Here is a 26,673-nt window from a genome sequence, read left to right on the forward strand (position 1 = left end):
AGTTTGTTGCGATGGATCGATTCCAGTAATAATTTGTTGATTTCTGGTGGGATCTAGTGGAAAACACTCCATCCATGCACACATTTTACGCCCCCGGAAAATCGATATGGCATGAAGTCGCGGCAATCAGTATCAGCCATCAATCAACTGGCAACGTACGTATTTCCCGGATACTGGGAAGCGAACGAACTGAAAACAGTAATGGTTGCAATTTGTAGATACATCGCTCGGGTGATAGACAAGCGAATGCAAAATTGGCACTCCCTTGGCATTATTCGATTGCCATCAGCTACAAGTTGATCTTGTAAAGCACTCCTACGGGCATATGGCTGAACAAAAGGGAGCTTCCGGAAGTGTTGCCAGTGTCTGGGTATGAAGAATGACATCAATAATGCATTGCAAATGGCAACACTTCCGAACAACACCCGACCAATACATTCCTCCGGTAGGAGGCAGACAGTTTATGCCGTGTACGCTGCCAAACGCAAACAGCCACATTATTGATTGCAATGCGTCACTGTCGGCTGGAAACAACGTCTGCATAGGAACACGTGAACGAAATTTCCTTATTTCTACGATCGCATAAAAAAATAAACACACCGAATGTCTGTATCAATTGCAGCAAGCATTTGCAAATAAATATTTAAATGTATAGCGGATCGCCGACTCGGGATGGTCGTCGATTTCCGGGAAGAGCAACAAAACGGACTCCGATGCGATACTTTGCGTGGGATGAAGGGCAAGAGACCTTCGCCGGAAGGCAACTTTTTTATTTCTTTTGTTGAAAGCAGACTGGAGAAGACAACCGCATAACGGTTTTTCATTCGATTTGTTTAATTTTTTCGCATCTATATTGAAAACCGATGAACTGAAACAACATGTTTTTTGCCTCTTCAAACCCAGCCTTCAGTAAGAGTCAATACTAGCTTCTACAAAAGCGTGTCAGAAACGGAATATAGGAAAACATGTATTTGTGCACAAGACAAAAAAAAAATGCACTTATTAAACTAGAAAGGATGATCGAGAAAAGGAATGGAACAAGGACTTGTGGAAGAACGAGGAAGAAATTAATCACAATTCAACAGCATGAATTTACCACGCTTTGGTGCGAACTACTTTTTTCACTAATTTGAGGAAATAATTTCAGAATCATATAGAAAACGAAACCGGGAGTAGTCAATGAGATCGAGTTGTTGCAAGTTGATGTGAATTGATGTGTCGAATTAAGGGATTTTGATTCTCATCGCGTTCTGAGTTCTTCCGTGAGGCCATTCCGAACATGTTTGGGTGTGGCAAATTTGGTCTTAAGATGACCACTAAGGTGCTTCATTTTAAAAAAGAGATATTTCAAGACCAACAATTGAAAAGGTCTCTAGTTCATTGTGTAAACAAATCTTGTAAGGCAATTTTTTTGCGAACCGACACCTACATTCGCAAACCTATACAGTAAAAAATAAATTTTAATATTACATCCAAGAGGATGCACTTCAATCATGTCAAAAGTCTCATGTAATTTTTATGACCACAAAAATAAACAAATTCAGTAAAAGCAGTGTAATGTCAGTTAATGCACTGTATTAATGATAATTTTGTCCATATTATCAACATGATTGAAGTGCATCCACATGTGATATTAAAAAACATGAGCTATATATGGCTATATATGGGTTCATAAAAACTTACAAACACAGATATAGCCAGAACTTACAAGCATCAAGGATCTGAAATGTGCTTTTGGAACAATTTCTATGCTCTTATTGTTAAGATCAATCAAACGCTTTGGAATTACGAGTACTGCATATAAATGGTTTGCAAGCTATTTGAGTGACAGGACTCAACGGACTGTTTTTAATGATTCTGTTGCAAGTCCCGATGGGAATAACCTTGGAGTACCCCAGGGAAGTGTATTAGGGCCCCTTTTATTTATTATGTATTATGTATATTTGCGTCGTGTTTTCCGATTTTGCGACATTAATCTTGTTCCAGATGATACTGTGTTGTTCATTGCAGCTAAGGGTTTAGATGATGCCTCTATACACTTGAATGAAGATTTGCTTTCTCTTAGTAGATGGTTGAAGTACAACAAGTTGAAATTGAATATAAGTAAAACTAAATTGCCTAGACACTAGATTTAAGAGACACTACATTTCACACATCAAAACTGTGTTTTGAACAGCTACTTAGTGATATGATTTATGAGTTGAGAAATTATGTATCTTGACGAAGTTTGTATAATTATGGTACCACTGCAAAAACTATTTTGTTCGCCACGAGGATGACGATAAATTTTTGATATTTGATTTAAGAAGCCTCCAAAGATTTGAGCCTCGTGCGCGTATTACGGACTGATTTTAACATTTGATAAAAAAAAATGCAGCTTTTAAGCTTATTCGGAAGATTTCTTGAGTTAGGAGTAGAATTTTTGGCATACATCGGGGGTTCCTGAGCATTCCAGACATTGCTGAAAATTATGATAGCATCAAATTGCAGGGTTGCTAGTATAATAGGATGCTTTGTTGATAGCTCATTAACTCTTGATAGCTTGTAATACTTATGAGTATTTTAGGTGGACAAAAAGGTGAACTAAGAGGTCGATGCCTGAGCCAGAGCCGGAGACATCGTGTTTGGAGTGTTAACACCATGATCCTCCATATCGGTCATTTGTTTTAACACATGCGAAATTAAACTTTTCTGCCTAAAAAAATAGATTTTACTCCCATTTTATCAGTACTTGACCGATTTAGATGAACAAACTTTCAACCGATCAGGAATTAATTAAAGTTTAAAATACTGAAGGAATAATTATTTCTTAATATTAAAAATATTAAAGAAACACATACATAGGGTTAAAACTATTGTTTAGAAGAAGAAAAGACTTTTTTTTAAATATTATCCATAACCCTAAAAAAATCTATAACAAGAATCGATTCCCGACCGATTGAAAGCTGTTTCATCAAAATCGGTTCAGAAATAATGAAATGGAAGCAATATTTAATCTTTAGACTGTATAGCTTAGGTATCGAAAGTTCTTTTTTTTTTTTTGTTCGTTGAATTGTTTTCCGTACTGAGTTCCAATGCTTCCAACGCCAGGAAGGCAGCTCCCACACCTGGACCCTACCTATTGACCCATCAACTCATGAACCGGGGACCAACGCACAGTGGACGGAGATGCCAATATGGTGAACTTAATTGTTTTGTGGTCAAACCATCAACTTAATCCAAAAACTGTCTTCAGAAGAATTGTTCATAAAAATATTGCGCATATTATGACAATTACCAATATTTGTCATGGCATACTTACTTTTTTTGTTTAAGAAATAGAAGGGTAGTTTTTTCAGCAAAGTTGTAGTACTTACAAAAACATGAAACTTTGTTCAAGACACCACATTTTTATGACGAATACTTGTAAAGATATGAAGCGTTTTTGGTAGAAAAACCCTCTTAAACTATGTTTTTTAAGTATAACTTTTTTTGTAACAGTTTTTGATGTAAACAATGTTCAAAAAAATGTAAACAACATACAAATACATGTTTTTGCTGAAGACAGAATGTGGCTAAAATCATCCCTTTCAAAGTTATAGTAATTTTTACATTTATTTTTCCCTAATTTCAGCTGCATTTAGGTGAGAAGGTGGCAAACTGAGACACAAAACCAAGTACTCTTTTTAAAGCTTAGACTCTGTACTAAAGGGTGATACGGTCAAAATTTGGTCAAGAGAAAACGCGTGTAAATCGGTGAAATCGTTTATTTAAAAAATCAAATTAAATTTCTTTTTCAAGTTCAATTAGTATAAAATTCAGGAAAAATATTCAGTTAGGCTTCCGCTTTTCCAAATCCGAATTGCCGGGCCTTACGCTTGACCCCTGCCATCAGATTTTGTACAGCCACCTTGTCCACCTTCTTCGCCGCAGAAAGCCAGTTTGCCTTGAACTGCTGCTCGCCCTTAGCAGTTTTTTTGGTCTTCTTTAGGTTCCGCTTGACAATAGCCCAGTATTTCTCAATTGGGCGGAGCTCTGGCGTGTTGGGAGGGTTCTTGTCCTTGGGAACCACCTGCACGTTGTTGGAGGCGTACCACTCCATGGCCTTTTTACCGTAATGGCAAGATGCCAAATCCGGCCAAAACAGTACGGAACAACCGTGTTTCTTCAGGAAAGGCAGCAGACGTTTATTCAAACACTCTTTCACGTAAATTTCTTGGTTGACAGTCCCGGAAGCTATGAAAATGCTGCTTTTCAAGCCACAGGTACAGATGGCTTGCCAAACCAGATATTTCTTTGCGAACTTTGACAGTTTCATGTGCTTGAAAACATCTGCTACCTTTCCCCTTCCTTTTGCCGTATAAAACTCCTGTCCCGGAAGCTGCTTGTAGTCGGCTTTGACGTAGGTTTCGTCGTCCATTACCACGCAGTCAAACTTCGTCAGCATCGTCGTGTACAGCCTCCGGGATCGCGCTTTGGCCGTCGTATTTTGTTTATCATCGCGATTTGGAGTCACTACCTTCTTGTAAGTCGATAGTCCGGCTCGTTTTTTGGCTCGATGCACGGTTGTAGACGATACACCCAGCTTATTTGCGGCATCTCGGAGAGAGAGGTTAGGGTTTCGCTTGAAACTACCGGCAACTCTCTTTGTCGTCTCAGCGGCTTCCGGTTTTCGATTTCCCCCCGATCCAGACTTCCTGGCTGTCGACAAACGTTCCCCAAACACTTTAATTACATTTTTAACGGTTGATTTGGCAACTTTTAGCGATTTTGCCAACTTTGCGTGCGAGTAGCTCGGATTTTCGCGATGCGCGAGCAAAATTTTGATACGCTGCTCTTCTTGCTTGGACGGCATTTTGACAACTGAAGAGTGAATTCCAAAATCAAAATAGGAGCAACATTCTACACACACACACCTTCAAAATGAGGGGTGTTCAGGTTTTTTAAATGCAAAATTGAAAGAAATACGTCAAGTTGATATTGACCAAATTTTGACCGTATCACCCTTTACAAAGTAGTGAAGGTTTGGTTAGCACCAATTCATAAGTGAGTGAATAGTGTCACGATGAATGTTCACGTGTATGTCCTTTTTTATATGAAAATATCCCTGTTTCCTCATTTATGAACGGTAAATTACGAATTATAGAAACAGAAATTATCAAACTCATCCGTGAACAACAAGGAAATTTTCTGTATGTATCCATTTAAGTGTGCGTGTGAGGAAGAGTCTGTAGGTTATTGTGATTAAAAATGGTTTTGAAATTGGCTTTCACTTTCATTTATCCGCGTGAGTCAAGAAGATCACAATTATCTTGCTGTTGGGTAGTTTTATCTATAATTTAACAATAACAATTGTTCTGAGAAGTTAAGATGATAACAAAAAAAAGTTTCCCTCTTCATCTGTTTCCTCTTCGCTGTCTGTAAAATCTAACAAAAACTGTGCATCTTCGGAAAACTCTCTGTCTTTCTTCTAAGATTTTACACGCAAACCAGCAATAAGTGGATCTGAAGAAACAAATAGTCGCCGCATGAGATCACCGTTTGTTGTAGCTCGTGATGATTTTCGAGTGTGATCTAGTCTGAACCTTTTAATCACTTTATTTAGTGACTCTTGTGCCTCTTCAGGCAATTGTCCCATAGGAACATTGAAATGGAGAATTATGTCTGATCCGTGCATTAAACTCTTATGGACCGTGGCGACAGCTACGACTCCATGGTAACAGCTTTAGAGAATATAAACGAAAAGGACCTGACGTTGGAAACCGTGAAGCAACGATTGTTGGCGGAGGAATCCAAGCGGTCTGATCGGATGGATGATTCTTGTGAAGATAGGAGTGCAGCGTTTGTCGGAGGACGAAATAAGAAGACCAAAAAGTTTACCGGAAAATGCCATCGTTGCGGAAAGGTGGGACATATGCAAAAAGATTGCTATGTTAAGAAGCCAGAAGGTAAGGTGAATGCGGCCGTTAACAGCAAATCAGTTTCATTCATGGTGAACAAGATGCCGACGAAGACGGAACATAAGAGGTCAGTTTTCGTTGTGGATTCTGGATGCAGCGACCATCTGGTGAACACTTTGGAATGCATGCAGTCGGTGAGGAAACTCAAACAACCGTTCGTGATCGATGTAGCCAAAGATGGTGTTTCAATTATCGGAAACTACGAAGGTGAAGTTACTGGACTATCAAGAGAAGGTGTGAAGTTTGAAATGAAAAATGTGATTTTCGTGCCCAAGCTGAGAGGAAACCTGCTATCCGTGAAGAAGATGTCCCAAGCGGGAATCGACGTACTATTCACAAGCCGTGGTGGAAAGCATCAAGCGATGATGAAAAGGAATGACTCAGTAATTGGAGTAGCGCATCTACGAGGTAATTTGTACGAATTGGATTTAAACTTGGACGTGTCAGGAGCTACCGCAAATCCATGCGCATCGGACGCTGGAAAACTCTGGCATCGTCGTTTGGGTCACGCCAGTCAGACCACGATGAACACGTTGGCCCGGTATAGTGTGGCGGAAGGATTTGGTCCGAAGGTCAATGCTATCGGGTTCTGTGACACTTGCGTGCTCGGTAAGCAATGCAGAGAACCCTTCGACGGAACTCGTGAAAGAGCTAGTCGTCTACTAGAGCGGATTCACTCGGACGTGTGTGGACCAATCAATCCTCCGGCCTGGGATGGATTGAAGTATTTTGTTTCATTCATCGACGATTATAGTCACTTTGCGTGTATCTACGTGATGAAGAAGAAGTCCGAGGTTTTTGGTCGTTTTCAAGAATACGAAGCGATGGTGACCGCCCAGTTCGAAAAACGAATCAGCAAGCTAACCGTGGATCAAGGGCGTGAGTACGGCTCTAAGGAACAAGAAGCATTCTACAAGCGAAAGGGGATTCAAATCTAGCCAACCGTAGCATATTCTCCGCAACAGAACGGAGTTGCCGAGAGGTTCAATCGAACGCTAATTGAAAAGGTAAGGACAATGCTGATCGACTCGAATATGCCCAAGTACATGTGGTCGGAAGCAGTGCTTACCGGTACGTATATATTAAATCGTTGCCCTACTGCTGCTCTATCGGACAACCGTACGCCTGCTGAGTATTGGACCGGTGTGAAACCTGATCTATCGAAATTGAGGATTTTCGGATGCAAAGCATTTGCATGGGTGCCAGGTCAACTCCGGAAAAAGCTGGACAACAAGAGTCGCGAGGCGGTGATGGTGGGCTATGGTCCCAACGGATACCGCCTTTGGGATAGAACGTCAAGAAAAATCCTCGTAGCCCGTGATATCAAATTTGACGAGAATTCATTACCGTACGCTTTTGAAGACAGTCAAGATTCGAGGGTACCGTTGGTGATTCCAATGCTGTATCCGGCCGTCGAAGATGACCAGCAAGCTGAATTGGAAGAGCAGCCAGATGACCAGCAAGTTGAGTTCGAAGACGCGATGCCTGTGCTAAGTGATGACGAGGATGAGGTTGAACTAGACGAACAACCTGAGGAGCAACTTGAAAAACCTGGGGCGCTCCCTTCACAATCAAGAGGTGAAGACTGTTCAGAGTCAAACACTAGGCGTGGTGAACGGGAGCGCAGGCTCCCAGGTAAGTTTCTTGACTTTCTAACTGGGTTCAGAGCAACGTCTGCTGGAAAAATTTCAACATTCCCAGATTTCCCGGACTCGTACGATGAAATCAACGCGCGGAATGACCAAAAACTGTGGCTGGATGCAATCGATGAAGAACTGAAATCCCTGGAGGCCAACAAGGTATGGGAATTGGTGCCATGCCCAACCGGCGTCAAACCGCTGCAGTCAAAGTGGATCTTCCGCACGAAAGAGGATGAAGAAGGAAACCCTGTGCGCTATAAAGCAAGGTTGGTCGTCAAAGGTTTCTTGCAGAAAGCCGGTTTGGACTACAACGAAACCTACGCACCTGTGGCGAAGCTGACGACAATCCGTTTTGTGCTGGCTGTCGGTGTTCAAAAAGGGTTCCATTTCCACCAAATGGATGTGAAGACGGCGTTTCTTCACGGTGAGCTGCAAGAGAAAATATTCATGGCGGTTCCGAACGGCGTCAAGGCGAGAGCTGGCACGGTGTGCAAATTGAAAAAGAGTCTGTATGGCTTGAAGCAGTCCCCTCGCTGCTGGAACGAGAAGTTCAATCAAGCGCTGCTGAAGTTAGGTTTTATTCGTTCCAAGCACGATTATTGCCTGTACACCCGTACCGACGAGAGGGGGGAAGATGCCATTTTCGTCGTACTATATGTTGATGACCTTCTCATAGCGGGAGCGAAGCTGTCAACAATTTTGAAATTGAAGAACGAATTATCCCGGATGTTCGCCATGACCGACTGTGGAGAGCTTAGCCATTTCCTTGGCATGAAGATACGCTACAATCGACAAGACGGAAAGATGATGCTGTCTCAAGAAGCAAGCCTAGAAAAGATCTTCCAGAAGTTTGGCATGTTGGAATGCAATCCTACAAGGACCCCGATGGAGAAAGGGTTGCAGCTTTATCGTCAAGTTTCCGAAGCTAATGGAGTACCGTATCGTGAGCTACTGGGAAGTTTAATGTACGTGATGGTATCAACGAGATCGGACATTTGCTATCCTGTCGGGTACCTGGGGAGATTCCAAGCTCAACCCGGACAACAGCACTGGACCGCGCTCAAGCGAGTAGTGCGTTACCTGAGAGGGACGATGGATCATTGCTTGACTTTAACCCGGGATGTTCAAGCAAAACCACTAGTTGGGTTCGCGGATGCAGACTGGGCTACCGATACCGAGGACAGGAAGTCAGTGAGCGGATTTGTCTTCCAGGTGTTTGGATCGACTGTTGCCTGGTCTAGTAAAAAACAAACGACGGTCGCCACTTCATCAAGTGAAGCAGAGTATGTGGCGTTAAGCGCTGCAGCATCGGAAGCAATATGGTTGATTGGTGTCCTAGGCGATTTGGGTGAAAGGCAGATCGAGCCAGTTGCCATATATGAAGACAATCGTGGGTGCATCGGCATGGCTAAGAACGTGGAGACCAAGAGAGTGAAGCATATTGATATCAAACATCATTTTCTTCGGGATCTTGTCACCGCTGGGAAGCTGCTGATAGAACCAATTGCAAGTGAGAACCAATTAGCTGACTTCTTCACCAAGTCCTTGGACGCTGGCCGATTCGAGGAATTAAGGACGAAGCTAGGAGTATCCAAACGAGAGGGGGTGTTAACAAAGTAGGCGTTGGATTGCTGTCTTGAACACTCCAATCAATTTTCTAGCGTCATTCCATATCAAGACACTGAAGAGAGCAGTCATACCAAGATAACTTTATCGTTAATAAAACTTGTTCATTGTTAAGTGTTGTCCTGGTTATTTCCTGTCCGCCCCATCCGCACCGTATTCCTTTAGTACTGACTGTGACCAGTACTACCGTCACATCCCCATTTCACAATCAGGGTAACCTTCACTAGCTCCGAATCAGAAAAACTGTTGAGTGATGAACCTTCCAGGATTCGTTTGGTTGTGTGGTCAAGTAATGCTTGTAACTGAATTTTAACTACAGTTTCTCCAACCAGAAAAAAAACTCTCCGGTGGGTAGCAGGTTTTCTTAGCTTCAAGTACTCTGTCATAACTACATAGGTAAAATATTACAGTTTCGTTTTTTGGCTTGTGTTCGCAGTTGGTTGTACTCATGCTTACTAAGACTCAGATCCACAATCAAGGCAACCGCGTCAAGTGGGCTATATGCAACAATGGAATCTGTGGGTTTATACTGATTTGCTGCATCGGACGATCCCACTGTCAGTTCTTGCAATAATGACTTCGCAACATTTTTTTGCCTTGTATTTGTAAGTTTCATTTGAGCTGCATAAAGTAAATCTTCTGTATCGTATGTCGTTCGAAGGTCAAACGTTTTTCTTATTTGACGGCCTCAGAACTATCCTTGAACGATAACGTTTTACGCCCACGTTCGCTCGGCTGTGAGTTCATACCTGAATTGGATGATGGTAGCTTCAATAGAACATTATGTGGCAATTGAAACGACTCATCCATAAAACTAGCATGATCCGCCAAAACCTTGCTTGCAGTTCGATTGTGCTTCAACCACATTTCTTGGAACCGCTTGCATAAATATCGCACACATTCTTCAACTTCTTTCGCCACGTCGGTTTTGATATCAGATTTCATTCTATACAAATCAGCAACAAACTCGTATATTTTGCGAATTTTTGTTGTTAAATCTCCACCGGCACTTCGCAAGATTGAAAATAATTCCCGTTTTACAATCGAAACTACAAAAGTTTCAAAATTATACATCAGTGAACATCAGATAAAGAAATAATTTCTATTGAAAACATACCTGCGTTATCAGAGGCCATGTTGATTTTACACTTATTCAGCACGCACCACAACACAAAGTATAAAAATGGAGAATACAACTACTGGAGAATGACAACAAGAACAAATAATAAGTGTGCCTGAAGCTGATGTGCTAAAGCAGACTAGCCAAGATCTCACGAACACTAATGCAGCGTGTAAACTAACAGCTCTATGCAGCGAATCCAAACACATAAAGCAACCAAAGATACAAACAAAACGGTTGCTACGACTACCATGACAAACTCGCTCTGTAACATAGCTCGATCAGAGTGGTAGAAGGATAATGCAATATTGCTTGCCTGCTTTGTTGCAATAAACACGGATAAGGACATAGCATGATCTGAATCGAGAAAAGACATAACAAAAACATTCCCATTAACACACGTCGGTTTTACTTCGTGAAGCAGCTTGCCATCATTTTGCTTGTTTCCTTCTACCGCCCCGAGTGAGATGTGTCGCCCGAGCTGCTTGTCATGAAAAAGAAGGAAGAAGATTATATCATTATTACTTTCCACTTCTGACATTGCGTTATCATTCGGTTCGTTGATCGCTTGTCATTTTGTCATTTGGAGATGTTTTTTATTCCTTGGCTCTTTGTCAATGCTCATACTGCATTCCCCCGAAGAATGCGGTTGGAACAAATTTGCACCACCGCTTTAATTTCACTCTTTTCTAACCAAAATATATATTGACAACTGTAGTGAGCTAAGCACACAAAGTGCTTGTCTTGGAAAATGTTTTGTTTAAATTAATCTTTTTTTGTTAATGCATATACACACAAAATTTCTTTGTTGTTCACGGATGAGTTTGATAATATCTGTTTCTTTAATCCGTAATTTACCGTTCATAAATGAGGAGACAGGGTTATTTTTATATAGAAAAATGCCAAACACGTGAACATTCAACGTGACACGTTGACATCATCCCTTTCAAAGTTATAGTACTTTCGACAATTATTTTTCCTTAATTTCAGCTGCATATAGGGGAGAAGGTGGCAAACCGAGACAGCAACAAATACTCTTTTTAAAGCTTAGACTCTGTACTACAAAGTAGTGAAGGTTTGGTTAGCGCCAATTCATAAGTGAGTGAATAACTTATGAATTGGCGCTAACCAAACCTTCACTACTTTTTAGTACAGAGTCTAAGCTTTAAAAAGAGTATTTGTTGCTGTGTCTCGGTTTGCCACCTTCTCCCCTATATGCAGCTGAAATTAAGGAAAAATAAATGTTAAAAATACTATAACTTTGAAAGGGATGATTTTAGCCACATTCTGTATTCAGCAAAAATATGTATTTGTATGTTGTTTACATTTTTTTTGAACATTGTTTACATCAAAAACTGTTATAAAAAAGTTATACAATAAAAATTTAAGGGGGTTTCCAACAAAAACGCTTCATATCTTTACAAGTATTCGTTATACAAATTTGGTGTCTGTAACAAAGTTTCATTTTTTTGTAAGTACTACAACTTTGCTGAAAAAACTGCCCTTCTATCTCTTTTGCAAAAAAATTTAGTTTATTTTCTAATTTTTTTCACAGTATGCCATGATAGTAGTTGTCATAATATGCGCAATGTTTTTGTGAACAATTCTTCTGAAGACAGTTTTTGGATTAAGTTAACGGTTTGACCGCAAAACAATTAAGTTCACCGAATTGGCATTTCCGACCATTGGCTTTACTTATCTTTCAAAGAAAGGCGTGATCAGAGATGTTATGCCTCAGAACATTCCGGCGGCGCCAACTGGGATTGAACCCAGGCCTGCTGGGGTGAGAGGTAATCACGATTACCACTTTATTTATTTATTTATTGTCGTCAATCAGAAGTAGACCAGTTTCTACAAGCTACAAGTCATGTGTTAAAATTATGAATAGAATTAAAATACTGCGTTAATCTGGTTTTTGTCATTAAAAAATCAATAGTTTGACTATGTTTATTGTAAGCAGTCATAAATTTTATTTGAGAAATCGATCATTTAAAGTCCCTCCCGGATGCCGGATTGGTTCTCCTGAAATCTGTTTGGGAACAAATAAAGTAGAAAACGATTTATTTGACGCAAACAAAACGAGCTTGGAGGCGTTCATAGGACTTCTCGGATAGTTTCTTTGACTTTACTGGGATATCCGTTAGGAGAAGGCCGGTTGCTGTTGGTGCACAAGCTTCACTTAGTTATTTGGTGCGATCATTCCTTTTTATTTATTTATACATTAACCCCTCCCTATCGTTAGGACATCAATTCAGCTTATCGTTTACCAAAACGAACCCTGCTGCAAACCCTACCCTCTTACCCAGAGCAACCGTGGGCGGTCAATCATGCTCATGTTCATGCTTTACTGGGATATCCGTTAGGCTTCTGAAGGAAGTCCATAAGGACCCGAGGCTTCCTATGATTAACGAGGATAGTTCCTCAATAATAACTTCCTCTCCTTTGAGCTGCATGGTTTAGCATTTTCAGAACGCTCGAAGCAAAACTTTTGTATTTACCTCTCTTTCTACCACTTGATAGTAGCATGTGCATGATAGGTACTCGACTACTACGGATCAAACTCGCTACTCTTTATGCTTGGCTCATATAGGCTTATATAGGTGGCAAGTCATCAGAACTCTCATATCCTCCTTAACGAGTCAAATATTTGTCGTTTGGGCAAACAGTGTGATATCAGCTTTAGTCGTTTTGCAAGTAACCAACTAAACCATGGCCCACTTAGTAATGGAAAAAACTATTTTGCTTAGTGCAGTGCTCCTAGCGGACGTTTTCAGACGCTTTTGACGTCTATTTGTTGACATCAACAAAAACAATAACAGTGTATTTTTTCAGTTCATAAAACGCTCTTGTTTTGGAGACAGTCACCATGCAAGAGGAGCGTAGAAAAAAAATCGTGCTGTCACCTGGAAAATTCATCGTGGTCCGCGTCCAAGCAGGCTAAAGTGTTCAATTTTTCTAAAAACATCGTATGGCACGTGCCCGAAACGTACAGGGAAACCAAGCGTGACGTATAATTCGTTTCGTGTTTTTTTTCATAATATATTAGGAATAGTATGCACTTGAGTGAAAACCGTTTTCAAATCCGAAATAGACCCAAATGATGTTGTTCCATACTTTAATGTCATACGCATCGATGGATTTTTAAATCACTTGTAACTTCTTGTTCTCATAACACTGAAATCCATCCACTTCCAAGCGAATCTTCACATGTTCCCCCAACAAAAAGTCCCGGGCAAAAGGAATCACTTCAGGAGCACTTGCCTCTCTTAGCATTTAATTTTAATGCGAACAAGTTTATTTTTTCTCATTCTTCTTCCTTATCTTCAGCTGGGACGACTACGGAAAAAGCCATCCCAGACGTACACATATACCAGCTAGTTTTCCGTTCCGATCGTATTATCCTATGAAAATGATATGGATATTTCCGGTCCGTAGTTCACCTTTTTTTCCGCCACCATTTCGCGCTATCGCTTGGATTGTTTTTTCTCCCGACGACGACGGTCGTCTTTTCTTTTACTGCACCATCACTTTCCATTTGTCCGTAACACTTATTCGTTCTAACAACTTTTTTTTTCTCTCTCTTTCCGCACCATTTTCTTGCAGATCTACCCACGCTGAAGCTCGAGCTGGGGACGAATATGAATCCGGAAGACATCGAGGAAGGAGATGACGTGTACTTTGAATGTAAAGTGAATGCAAATCCGTCTGCATACAAAGTGGTGTGGAAGCATAATGTGAGTATCCCATTTCCGAACCGAACTAAAAAAAAATGAAAGAAAGAAGAAGAACTGGCAAATGGTAACAATTCCATTTCACTGCTCGATAGCCATGCTCTTCTTTCGATGAGTCTGTTTTCCCGGTGTTGTCTTTTGGGATACCTACGGATGAAGACGTTCTCGATGGACTACGATGGGATACGATAAAAATAGTGTTAGTTTTGAATGGGATTTCCTCTAACGATCTGCCACCGGTGATGGCGCGATGGAATTGGACGAGTGAGAAAATATTTGCCAGGGAAACTGCTCTTTTTCTTGAGTTTTAATCGTTTGAGTACTCTTTCCAACCATTTCCGGAAATTACTTTCCGAAAAATCTCTTCAATCTTCTGCAATTCGGTTGTGGAAACTTGAACTTACTTTGCTTCGATTGCTTTAAACTTGCATTAAACGAACGCCAGAAGTCGCTTGAGCTTGAACCCACATCGAATGTGTAGCTCCAGCAGCATCGTACATATGGCTCATCATCATCTAACGTCGAAGTGGGTCAAATAAATCCCCCAAGACAGCAACCACACCAACCAGTGCCACTACTGGTCGCTCATCCAATCCAATGCTTTCTTCCACCCAGCAGCTCCGTTCGATGATTTCTAAATGGTAGGCACGTACCGACCGACCGTACGTAACACACCATGTATCTCTACATATATCTACCGACAAAGTCTGCCGGAACGAACCAACGAAGGAACGAAAGTTTCCGTTTTACCGTGTGTCCTACATCATCTCGTCTCATGAATATTACATTCCCTTCTAAATGGCTCAAAATTTTCGGCCAACTTTACCAGCACCCCGCCGTCAACGCCGTCGTCGCCGTCACCGTAGTCGGTGACGGTGGTCGTTGTTCGATCCATGCTGTGACTGGAACAATTTCCTGTGAATTTTGTGTTGTCTGACGGTTTGCGCAGTGCGGCAAACCACCACCACCCAGCCAGGATCGATCAAGGACGAACGGAACCAGATTGAGTGCTGCTGGATCCGGAGCTTGAGTGTATGTGTATGACAAAAGGTCCCAAACATATAGGGGAAATGTATGTAATGTCGGCCTAAGTGTCCCTAATTTGGACCCATACATAAATTCAGCAATCGGCTAAATTTTCAATAGCAACCAAAAATATCCATTAGTACCGTCCCAATGACGCGTTAATCTAGATAAAATTGATAAATAGCAGATTTTTAGCGATGGGCCCAATCTTAGATCCATAGGTCAACATTAGAGCCATTTCCCCTACATAGTGATTTTTTTTTCTTCAGTTCTAACCTGAATCGGGTATCAAGAGTGGGACTGTTTGTATTCTGACAAACGTCAGTGTGCTCGTTTGTTTTTAAAACCTCCCAGTGCTGTCATGGAAATAGAGAAAAATATGTTAATGTTTGTAAGTACAATTTGGATCTCTCTAATTGATGCTGGGATGAGGGTTAACTTTAGTTGCAACTAACTCGCGAGCAAACTTCGTAATAGTTACCAAAAGTAGTAAAATATTCTTCTTTATTAATAAAATATTGCTGTGCAATACATTTGGTATCCTTTTTGATTGATTTACCGGATGGGCTTTTCAGGGATCGGGTACAGGGATCTGATCATGCCGTTCCATTTAACGACAGTTTTGACAACTTGCTCCCTGAAGATAAGCTTGTTGTCTAGTGTGAGGCTTCTGAGGCCCATTCCACCGTTGTGCCGTTTAACTTGATTTTGTCATCCTCAACCGGAAAAAAAAGTCTTGGTGATTTAGAGTGGGGGAATTGTATGGTCTGGGTCTTCGCAGCGTTGACACAAATCTTCCAGCTAGTGAAATAATCTGTCAGGGCATCCAGGCCCCTTTGGAGTTTCGCTACTAGCACTCTGATCACTCTACCTTGGTAGATAATCGCGGTGTCGTCTGCGAACAGAGACAGAATTCCACATTCTGGAAGTACAGGCATATCGGAGGTGTACAGATTGAACAACAGGGCCCCCCAGGATACTACATTGGGGAACGCCTGCAGCGATGTTGTACGCTTCGGATGTAGCTCCTTGCAAGCAAACCTGGAATATCCTTGCTGCAGATAATTGTTTGTTATCCTCACCAAACAGCTGGGAAGATTGTATTGCTTGCAACCCGTCATGCCAGACGTCAAAGGCTTTTTCTACGTCAAGCAGAGCCATTGCAGAGGTCTGAGGACATTTTTTACTCGAGTCAGTTGATCAGGGTAGAGCACCCGCGGCAAAAACAAAACTGTTCCTCGAGTAAGATGTTTTCAAGCAATTTTGATAACCCCGGGAGAAATCAGATGGGGCGGTAGCTTTTTGGACTGGTGGGGTCTTTCCCAGGTTTCCGAATGGGAATAACTTTAGCTAACTTCCACAACGATGGGGAAGTAGCTAAGATGCACACATCTGTTAAAGATCAGCGCGAGGTGATCGAAGAACTGGTGGCTTAGGTGCTTCAGTTCCAAGTTGAGGATACCGTCGAAACCTGGGGCCTTTATATTTTTGGATGTTTTGACATAGGTCACCAGTTGGTCAGCTGTATTCTCCATCTCCTCAGAGAAATCGTTGGTGATTGATGAAGGTTGTTGACAATATCTTCATGGGGACTGACCATGTCTTGTGCTAGATTATGCGAGCTGACGAAATGTCGACCTATTTCGGTAGCCTTCTCTGCAGGGGTTATCAAATGATCCACAGAGTTACTGTCTAGTGGAATCAACGGTGGAATGGGCCTAGGCTTGGTTTTTAAGATTTTTGCTAACTCCTAAAATGGCTTAGCACAATCTGGTAGAGCGCGGATCCTATTGGTAAAATCCTCATTTCTGAGGTTCACCATTCTGGTTTGGATGATTTCAGTGAGGCGATTATAATTTGTTTCATAAACAGACAGACCAGAACGTTGGTACTACCTGCGTATGGTGGTTACGGAGAGTTATAAGGTCTTTAGTGGATCTATCGATTTTCAGAGTGCTACTCACCGATCTCGATTCCTGCTGATGGACTACTACGGTTTACTGATGAGTCGACCTCAGCTACCACCGGGTAGTGGTCGGAGCTGAGATCTTGAACGACTACTGGTTTAGAGATGTTGGCCAAATTGGAGATGTAGACATCGATGGTTGAATGAGCTCCAGATCGACTCAACCGGGTGGGAGAATCCGGGCTCAAGATGTTGTAGTGACCTTCTTCAACGTTGTCGTTCAAGATAATGCCGTTCCTGTTGTTTCTGCTGTTTTCCAAGGCTTGGTGTTTTGCGTTGAGGTCCCCGGCGATGATGTACTTGTTGCAATCGCGGGGTTTCCTCTGGAGCTGGTGCGATCAAGTCTGTTCAACCAAAAATAAGGTATGGCAAGCCTATCTTCTGGTAGGAGATGGGTCTCGGTAAAGATACCGACGTCAATATTGTGTTCATTCAGGAATGAGGCTAGCTTGGTCTTTTTTGCTCGGATTAAGCAAGCATTCCAATTTGCAAAGCGCATGTTGCGGGGCTCATTTGACCCCATAATTGTACAGAAGGTACCCTATGACCTGAATCTGGTCGTCGCGGGTTTTGCACCTTACCAACAGGGAAGAGCGTCATTTATAAAATGCTATCAATTCGCTTTATTTTCTTTCTTGCCGATATCTGAGACATAAAATAATTTTGACAACTACCGTTGAACCCTTACTTTTAAAAGCCACAGTCTCAGTACACCAATAAAAATCGGCAAGCACTTATAACGAATCGTTCCCAACTCCTACTAGACATAGAATTTAGTGAACTTTGACACAAACAATGAATAATTAAGTATCGGCTCCGTAAATCTAAGGCGATTGAGCCTTCCTAACTAGTGAACTAGTTTTAAGAAAACGAATAATTATTCTGCATTGTAAAGGAACAGCCATCAGACGCTACAAATTGATACGAGAATATAAATCGCCAGCAGATACCGATAGACAGGGTTACTTGAAATGCGAGTGTCTGAACTCCTGGGAAGTTCTCAAAGTTGCCATGAATTTACTGGAACTACACTCTCGATCATAAGTTTTTTTTTATATATTGCCGGAAGATATCTAGACTTCAATGAACTTCTTAAAACATTTGAAAAGTTTCCACAATTCTCCAGAAGCATTATTAACTACAATTGCAGCTTCCACAATTTTATAAAAACAATTCAAACTTCATCATGGAATCTCTACTTGTCTGGACTTCACTGAAGTTTATGGTGCTTCCCTGAAATTTACGAAACTTGCCTCATAATTTGGAAAATTTCCAGAAATTTTCCAAAGGCATCAGACATTTTCGGAATGTTCCACAGATAGTTCGTCAGAACTTCTCACTATTACGATGCTAAATCATTGCAAGGAGTTCCAGGATGAATCTGTCCTAAACCAGTCAACACGGAGTGCGGACTCCGCCAGTACACATGGTACAATACACCGTGTACGCCTACCGCAAATCAAACTCCAGACTTTCGACGGAGACATCGAGGACTGGCTGAGTTTCAGGGATCTCTACACGTCCTTGATTCATGTGAAGGTAGATCTTCCGGAAGTGGAAAAATTCCACTAATTTAAGGATAGCTTAGCAGGTGAAGCTAAGGCTGCTAAAGGTTACTAGTAACAACAATCCGATTGCTTGGGAGTCGTTGCTACATAGTACAACAAACAGCTACTAAAGGGAAAGCAAGTGAAAGCGCTAGTGCAACTGCCTTCACTTACCAAGGAATCGCTCATGGATCTCCATAGACTGGCTGATCGAGCAATTCAAAGATTGGATCAAGTCGTCTAACCAATAGAATAAAGGGTGATACGGTCAAAATTTCGGCTGGTAGTTTTGCCGAATTCTCGTCTGGATCTAGCTACTCGTCGAGAAACACACGTCCGCTAAGGAGCAAGACACAACAGATAATTCAGATCCTCGAGTCTCTAACGGCGAAGGTAGATTCCAGAAACGAACTTCAACAACCCAAACGGAAGCCAATTTCTCCAAAGGTCAGCCACAATGTCGTACAATACAGCTCCCATCATATACGGAGAGTTATGGGCTACACACGTGTTCAGCCTACACGGAAATGTCGTTATCCAGCAGGGAGTCGTTCATACTCTGCCTAAACTGTATCAAACGAGGACATCTACCTCGATATTGATCGTAAAGGTGTTCATGTCGGGACTGCAAGGCTCGGCCCCACACACTGCTGTAGTTCAAGCACGAAGGAAGAAGCAGTTGAAATGCATCACCCGAGAAGACCATTCGGGTAAACGCAGCAACCAGAACGATTCGAGTTCTGAGCTCAACGCTGGCTAGAGCAGTTGTTGTGATCGAGGACAGCCACGGTTCTCGCTATCCAGCATGTGCGCTGTTGGATTCCGGATCAGAATGCAACTTCATCTCAGAAAGTCCGAGTCAGTTAAGCAGACAGTCTGAGCCAAATTTAACACAGGACACATGAACGCCGACAAGTTGAACGCATATTGTGTGTGTGAAAGTGACTGTAACATTCTTGAAGTTAATGGAACTGGTAGAAAGTTCTTTGTCCTACCCCAAAGTACACTGAGCATCCTTAAAGTTAAATCTCCAAACTTCTTTGAAGTTTTCTAAATTTCTCGATTTTAAATGCAGCTTATTAACTGAAGTATTGCATAATTGACTTGTTAACTCAGAAATCATGGATTTATTTGAAGTTTTCTGCTCGATAGGCCCGAGATGGGCGATTAGGCTTAAGTTTCTCTACCCTACTCTATGAAGGATTCTAGCGAATTCCCAAAGTATTTCTGGAGAACCAATTTAAAATAACCTAATCTAACAGAGAATCTAAGACATCGATTATAGATAATCTCAAAAGTCCAGGCTCTAAATGCATCTTTTCTAAAGCTATGACGATCGTGAAGGTCTGTACGCTGAACGAAAGACGGTACAACCAACCGGTGGAAACTAACGATTTAAAATTGGCTCACTACTTAACTAGCCTATTGGTCCCAAGCCTATTCTTTTCGAAATTCTAGTACTACACTATGTTTGTTTTTATTCGCTATGAAAGTTTGACAGATAAAATGAAGGGTTCGTGGATTTTCCTATTATTAGAGGGTTCCATCAATTAGCTTGGGACCGAAGCCAAAAAGTTGAGCACGTTTCTTCGGGACCTTCTTGTCTTAGAGTTACCTCTATGGTACAACTGTACAGTGTATATGCCCTGAAGATGGCCAAGTCCAATGGCCGAAACGTCTAACATAAAATGTTGCAGCGTTTTGATCCATCATGTGACTGATAAGCCGATATCTGTGAAACCATTCCTAGTTGCAGTCACAGTGGTTCAATGGGAAATGTGCTGGATGAAAATCATGGTTAAACCCTTCCAGGGAAGTCATTCATCCGGAATGGTTCCTTTGCTGCTGATGTTCAATTTCACGTAACAGTCAATGGCGATTGAAGGATAACAATAAGGAGATCGGGATTTGTTTAGTCAGCAGAAAATCATGGATTCAATTCCCAGCTCCTTCATTCTAATATATTTGATACGGTCGCAATGCATACAATCGATCTCAGCAATATGTCATGGTAAATCCTGAACCACTACCATTTCAGTACCAACAACTACATTCCCATGAAAAGACTGTACGCGAAAAAAAAGCAACAGACGAAAATGATCACCAAAAATTCATTTTAAGTCGGATATTTTTGAAACTCTCAGGAAATATATAAACACATATTAGCTATGTTTTTGAAAAGTTTGTTTATTCAAAATCCTCTCCTAGGCTAAATGCCCACACCTTGGACTTAACGCTACCCATCAAATCCTGTGCAACACTTGCGCCATCTTTCTTACACACTTTCATCCACTCTTTCTTCAAATCCTTGTCGTTTTTAAAAGATTTTCTCCGTAATCTCCCAGAATTTTTCTATTGGGCGAAGTTCTGGCGAGTTTGGTGGATTTTCCTCCTTCGGTACAAAAACAACATCGTTGGCTTCATGCCACTCCATCACCGGTTTCGCGTAATGGCACGATGCCAGATCCGGCCAAAACAGAGTGTCACCTTCGTGGGACCGGAGGAAGGACAGCAGGCGCTTCTGGAGGCATTCTTCTTTATATATGCTGGCCGTTGATGGTGCCGGTTGTCATGCACGGCTTGCTGCTTTTACCGCACCCACAGATCGCCTGCCACACTAATTACTTCTTGCCAAATTTGTCGACCTTCTTCTTCTTCCGGAACTTCGGGGATCTGCTCGGCGTCCGCTTTAATGTACGTCTCCTAGTCCATTACGATGCATTTCGGTTGCACAAACCACTCGCGGTACAGCTTCCTGGCGCGAGATTTGGCCACCGTATCGATTCGGTTAGGCACCTTACTTACCTTGAAGACAAGAAGTCCGGCCCGTTTCATTGTCTGCTGGACGAACCAGACGGAAGAATTGACCTTCTTGGCCACGTCCCGAATCGAATGGTGCAGATTGCGCTTGGAGTAATTCCTTACCTTCCTTGCGTTCTCGGGGTCGGTCGTTTTCGATTTTCTTCCGCTGCCAGCTCGCCGTTGGGTCGTCTCCTTGAACAATTTTACCACACTGGACATCGTCGAATTGTCGATTCCAAACTGTTTCGCGATCCACCTGTGGGACTGGCCTGGATTTTCCACGACCGCTCCCATAATTGCTTGTCGAAGCACTTCTTGCTTGGAAGCCATCTCGATAACCACTTGACAGATTGTGACGAGATTGTAAACATGTAAACATTACACTCTAAATAAGTTTTACTTACTTTTACCCATGAAATACAAATTTATACACAAAAGACAGTGTTGTTTTTCGAGTGAAATCTTTAGATGCGAAGATGCAGAGGGTCCAGGTCTCAGCTAGCAACGCCTGTCATACTGAAAATCCGTCCCTTCGCCGATGAATTTGAGGAGGTTGCCGGCACCGCTATTGATCCTGAAAATATCCATTCACCGGACTTTGCACACTGAGAATGGATTGCCCAACTTCAAGCTGGTTATTTGTGCAAATTTCGCTGGATCTGGACAATTAGCAATTAAATTGTTATCTGGGAAGCTCCAAGCAGCGTTGCCAGATTGTTTTAAAGCTTATCGGTATCAAAGGAATAAAAAACCGTTATTTATCGGTATTTACTATTGAATTGATTTTATATTTTTGCCATTTTTGAAAGCTTTGTTTAACGGCTTTCTCAGTCTTATAAAAAAAACTTTAATTTTTTAATTTAATTATTTTTTAATTATCGTTCATCAAAATTGTGACCCAGTAGTTTTTTCAATTAAATATCATTAAATGAAACCAAAATTTGGAAAATCAGCCACAACAACGACTAAACTTTTGACAATAACGACAAACAATGTTTTCCCTTGAAAAAGATCACAACCGATGGCCGAAATGTCCGGCAGATTACACCGTAGTCGTTGCAGTGTTTTAAGTCTGAGAAATCCGTTAATCAAAGCAAAATGTTAGCTTTTGAACTATGATCGGAAAATTCCGGCAGAAAATTCCGGGGAATGTTTGAATTAGTATCTGAACGAAGCTGAAAAAAAATACAGAGAAAGACGAAAGAAGCTCTCCTGGATGAAGTTCGAGGAAAGTGCTAAGAAAAGTTGGAAAACCTTCCGGGAAACTTCCAAGACACGAACTGAGAAGCTTGTGGCGAATATTTAAATAAACTAACGGAAAAAAATTGGATGTCATATGCAAAGGAAACCAGAAAAGTTTCGGAAATCGGAAGTAAATTTCCAGAAGTAGCCATTTCCAGGGAAATCCAGAAGAAGCTCGGAAATCCGAGTCAATAGAAGTCGAACAAAAAAACCTTTGGCTTAAGGACAAACTTCCAGAAGAAGACGAAAGAAATTTCCGGGAGAATTAATTGAACTTCCTGGAGACGCTGGCAGAAACTTCCTAAGGTAGATTGGAAGAAACATCTGACGGAAGTGGGAAGCCAGAGCGCTTACGGAACAGTCGAAAGAAACAAGGACATAATTCAAAAAATATCCCTGAAATTATTGGAACATTCCTAATATGCACTTAAGGGGCGAACACGAAATTATTGCGACACATTCAACAGGGCATAACTTTTTTACCATTGGGTAAAAATCAACCAAATTTTGCACACTTTCTCATTGATGTGTATTGTGTACATGCTGTCAAACTCGAAGTCGTGTTTTTCGATTCAACGAAAATGGAGGTGAACCAACGCGAGTTGAGAGAACAAATTCTTTCCAAACACCTGGAATTTCCTGACCTGTCGCACCGGCAGTTGGGAAAAATGTTGAACATTCACCATTCAACCGTCTCCAGAGTGTTGAAGCAGTTCCAGGAGCGGTTGACGTTGGACCACGGCAAAGGAGCTGGAAGAAAACCGGGACCGGAGAACAAAAAGACGGAGGGAAAGGTGAAGCGGATGATTAAAGCAAATCCCAACGTCTACGTCCAGAATGCAAAGAAGAGAGCTGGACTACATACATACAAGGTACAGAACTTCCCAAACCGCGATGAGCGGCAACAATCGACGGCTAAAACTCGGGCACGGAAGCTCTACGAGAAGATGCTGACAAAATATGGCTGCTGTGTGATGGACGACGAAACGTATATAAAAGCCGATTTTAAGCAAATTCCGGGGTTGGAGTTTTTCACCGGCAAGAACAAGTTCGATGTGGACGACAAATTTAAGAAGAAGAAAATGTCGAAGTTCGCCTCCAAATATCTCATTTGGCAGGCCATCTGCTCTTGCGGACTGAGGAGTGAGCCTTTCGTGACAAAGGGCACAGTAAATGGCGAGATCTACAAATCTGAGTGCCTCGAGAAGCTCCTTTTGCCGTTCTTGCAGCAGCACGACGAAGCTCCGCTATTTTGGCCAGATTTGGCATCATGCCACTATTCTAAAAGTGTCCTGGAGTGGTATGAGGCCAATTCTGTCCATTTTGTTCCAAAGGACATGAATCCGCTAAACTGTCCGGAGCTGCGCCCGGTGGAGAAGTACTGGGCAATAATGAAGCGGGAACTTCGGAAGAGCAAGAAGACAGTCAAAGACGAGAAGGACATGTTAAGAAAATGGAAAAAAAACTGATAAACTGGTACCGGATGACACTGTAAAGACTTTGATCGAGGGCAACAAGCGAAAATGCGTTCAATTTTACACTCAAGGCTCCATCGATTAACTTTTCTTTTGATTTTTGAAGTAAATATATGTATAAAACTACCCTAAAATTTTGGTTTGATTCTAAACATTATAAGAAAAGTGTCGCAATAATTTCGTGTTCGCCCTTTAGGATCATTCCAAAATTCCTCCGAATTCCTTTAAAGTTCTTGTAATTTTTCTGAAATTAGGGGCTGTTTTGGGAGTTCTCTGGTCATTTTCGAAGCGCTCGGAATATCCCTGATTATAATGAGAATACCGGAATATCTCTAATCATCTTTGAAGTTCTCTGGACTTCCTTGAAGATTATGAAATCTCTTAAGTGCTCTCACAATTTTCTTGAATTTATTGTAACATCAGCAGTGAAGTTCTCTGATCTTCCCGATTTTTTAACTTTTTAAGGTTATCGACACTGCGATTAGCGGCGCCAGTGGTGTAGTGGTAAGCGTGATTACCTCTCACCCCAGCAGGCCTGGGTTCAATCCCAGTCGGCGCCGCCGGGATGTTCTGAGGCATAACATCTCTGATCACGCCTTCCTTCGGAAGGGAAGTAAAGCCGTTGGTCCCCGGTTCATGAGTTGATGGGTCGATATGTAGGGTCCAGGTGTGGGAGCTGCCTCCTGGCACGTCGGTAGCATTGGTGCTCAGCACGGAAAACAAGATCGACGGAAAAAACAAACCAAAGGAAAAAAAAAAGACACTGCGATTAAAAAAGCATAGAACTTCCCATAAAATGTTCTCACAATGTTCTAATGCTCATGTAGCTTCCCTTACGTTTCCTAAATTTGCATGAGCCCCTCGGGACATTGCCAAAATTTTCGGAAATTGCCTCATTGAAATTAATTGATCTGTCCTGATGTTCTCTGAGCTTCACTAAAGTTCTTGAAAACCATTAAATTTCCCTGAAGTGAAGTTAGACTTGTGAAGTTTCCAAAATATTTATGATGTTTCCTTAAGTTCACTGGAGTTTGCTGGATTTTTCAGAAATTTCCGGGTTTTTTAATTTTAACAGAAGTTAATGAAACTGTGTTTGATTTTTAGAAACTAACACAAAAGTCTGGACTTTTCTGAAGTTTTAGAACTTCTTAAATGCAGCTAGTGTGGATCCGCACTAAAAATCTGATAGCATCCTTGAAGTTCCGGAAAAGTTGAAAAACTGACAGGAGATGATGAAAGAATCATTCGAGCAAACGCTGAAGAAGCTTCCATGTTAAGGTGGAAGAAAATTGCAGGGAAAGTTGGATGAAGTTTAAAAATTAATAAAAACTTCCGGAAGTTAAATAATGTTTAAAAAATATTTCTCGATTCCCTTGGAATTACCGGAAAGAGCCATCGACTATATCTCGATTGATGGGTAGTCAAAAACGGCGAGAAAATGCAAACATTAGTCGAAAGAGTATCAAGCGCTTCTTTACGATTGTTTAGAATTTCGAAGGCTTAAAAAAATCGAGCGCGGGCAAGCAATAATAATTTTGATTATTTAAAAAAAAATCGGTATAAATCGGTATAAAATCTCAAAAATCGGTATTCTGAGGAACCTTATCTGTATATCGGTATCTAGTTCGGAAATCGGAAGAAATACCGATAAATCGGTATATCTGGCAACGCTGGCTTCAGGTGCTTTTACACTTTTTTAACCTTAAAAAACCATTCAGAATCTGAAGTCTTACCAATTTTCTAAAAAAGTTGGCCTTGGAATATTTATAAAAATCCCGAGATTGATGAATTTCCAAGCTTCCGAGACGCTGTATTGTTTCTAAATTTCCGAAATGCAAGGTTTCAAGAATATGAAAAGGTTCCATGCGAACTGAGGAAGTTTGTTTTCCCTTTAACTGCTTTAATCCTAGATTTGAATATCCATAAACGAAGAAGGAAATTTGATCTATTAATTGAAAAGGATGAATAACTATTACATGCCTCGAGTGCCGTAAGGAAAGTTCAGATAGACAAGGCCAACACAGCCATTAGACCACCATGATCAACATGCTACAGACTCATAGACGCACCGAAATGGTAACAATCCTGCAACGACCAAAAACATTCCATTATTTTAATTGATTTCCCCAATTCAGGCAGAAGATTACACGAGATAGAAATTGCACTAAAATTGTGCCAATTATCCCCGAGCAGAAGAAGCACCAAAAACTGGCAAAGTGCTTGTGTTCTCAGTGAGCCTACGATTTGCAGCATCCAGATCTCCTCCACCGACCGGCCGACCCTTCCAAGCCAAGTTCGCATGCAGGAGCAAAGCTCGAAAAATGTTACATTCTTCAAGGAAATTCATTTGCAGAAAGAATGAAACCATCGCAGGAGGTTGGAGAAATGGCCGACGAAAGTAGCATTGCTCAAATGGCTGCAATTACACGGGATGCAAAAGTTGTTCCTGTCGACAACGACGACGACGACACGAGAGCCAGAAAAAGAGAAGAGTTAAGGGGAAAAAAATGCTCCTTGCCTGTTGGAAAATTGCATTTCCGCTCGCTCTATCTGCTAGCT

General features: G+C 41.5%; 1 protein-coding gene across 1 annotated transcript in view; it reads left to right on the top strand.

Moving 5' to 3' along the window:
- Window positions 1–26,673, top strand: part of side-VI (sidestep VI) — a 1,063,375-nt gene that overhangs the window by 720,440 nt on the left and 316,262 nt on the right. The window contains exon 10 of the mRNA XM_065225644.1: window positions 13,929–14,059. Within this exon, the coding sequence (XP_065081716.1) occupies window positions 13,929–14,059 (131 nt within the window). The remainder of the gene's footprint in view (window positions 1–13,928; window positions 14,060–26,673) is intronic.

This window comes from Ochlerotatus camptorhynchus, unplaced genomic scaffold (genome assembly GCF_037179485.1).
Source record: "Ochlerotatus camptorhynchus isolate MF236.1 unplaced genomic scaffold, CSIRO-AGI_Acam_v1.1 ptg000232l, whole genome shotgun sequence".
NCBI lineage: Eukaryota > Metazoa > Arthropoda > Insecta > Diptera > Culicidae > Ochlerotatus > Ochlerotatus camptorhynchus.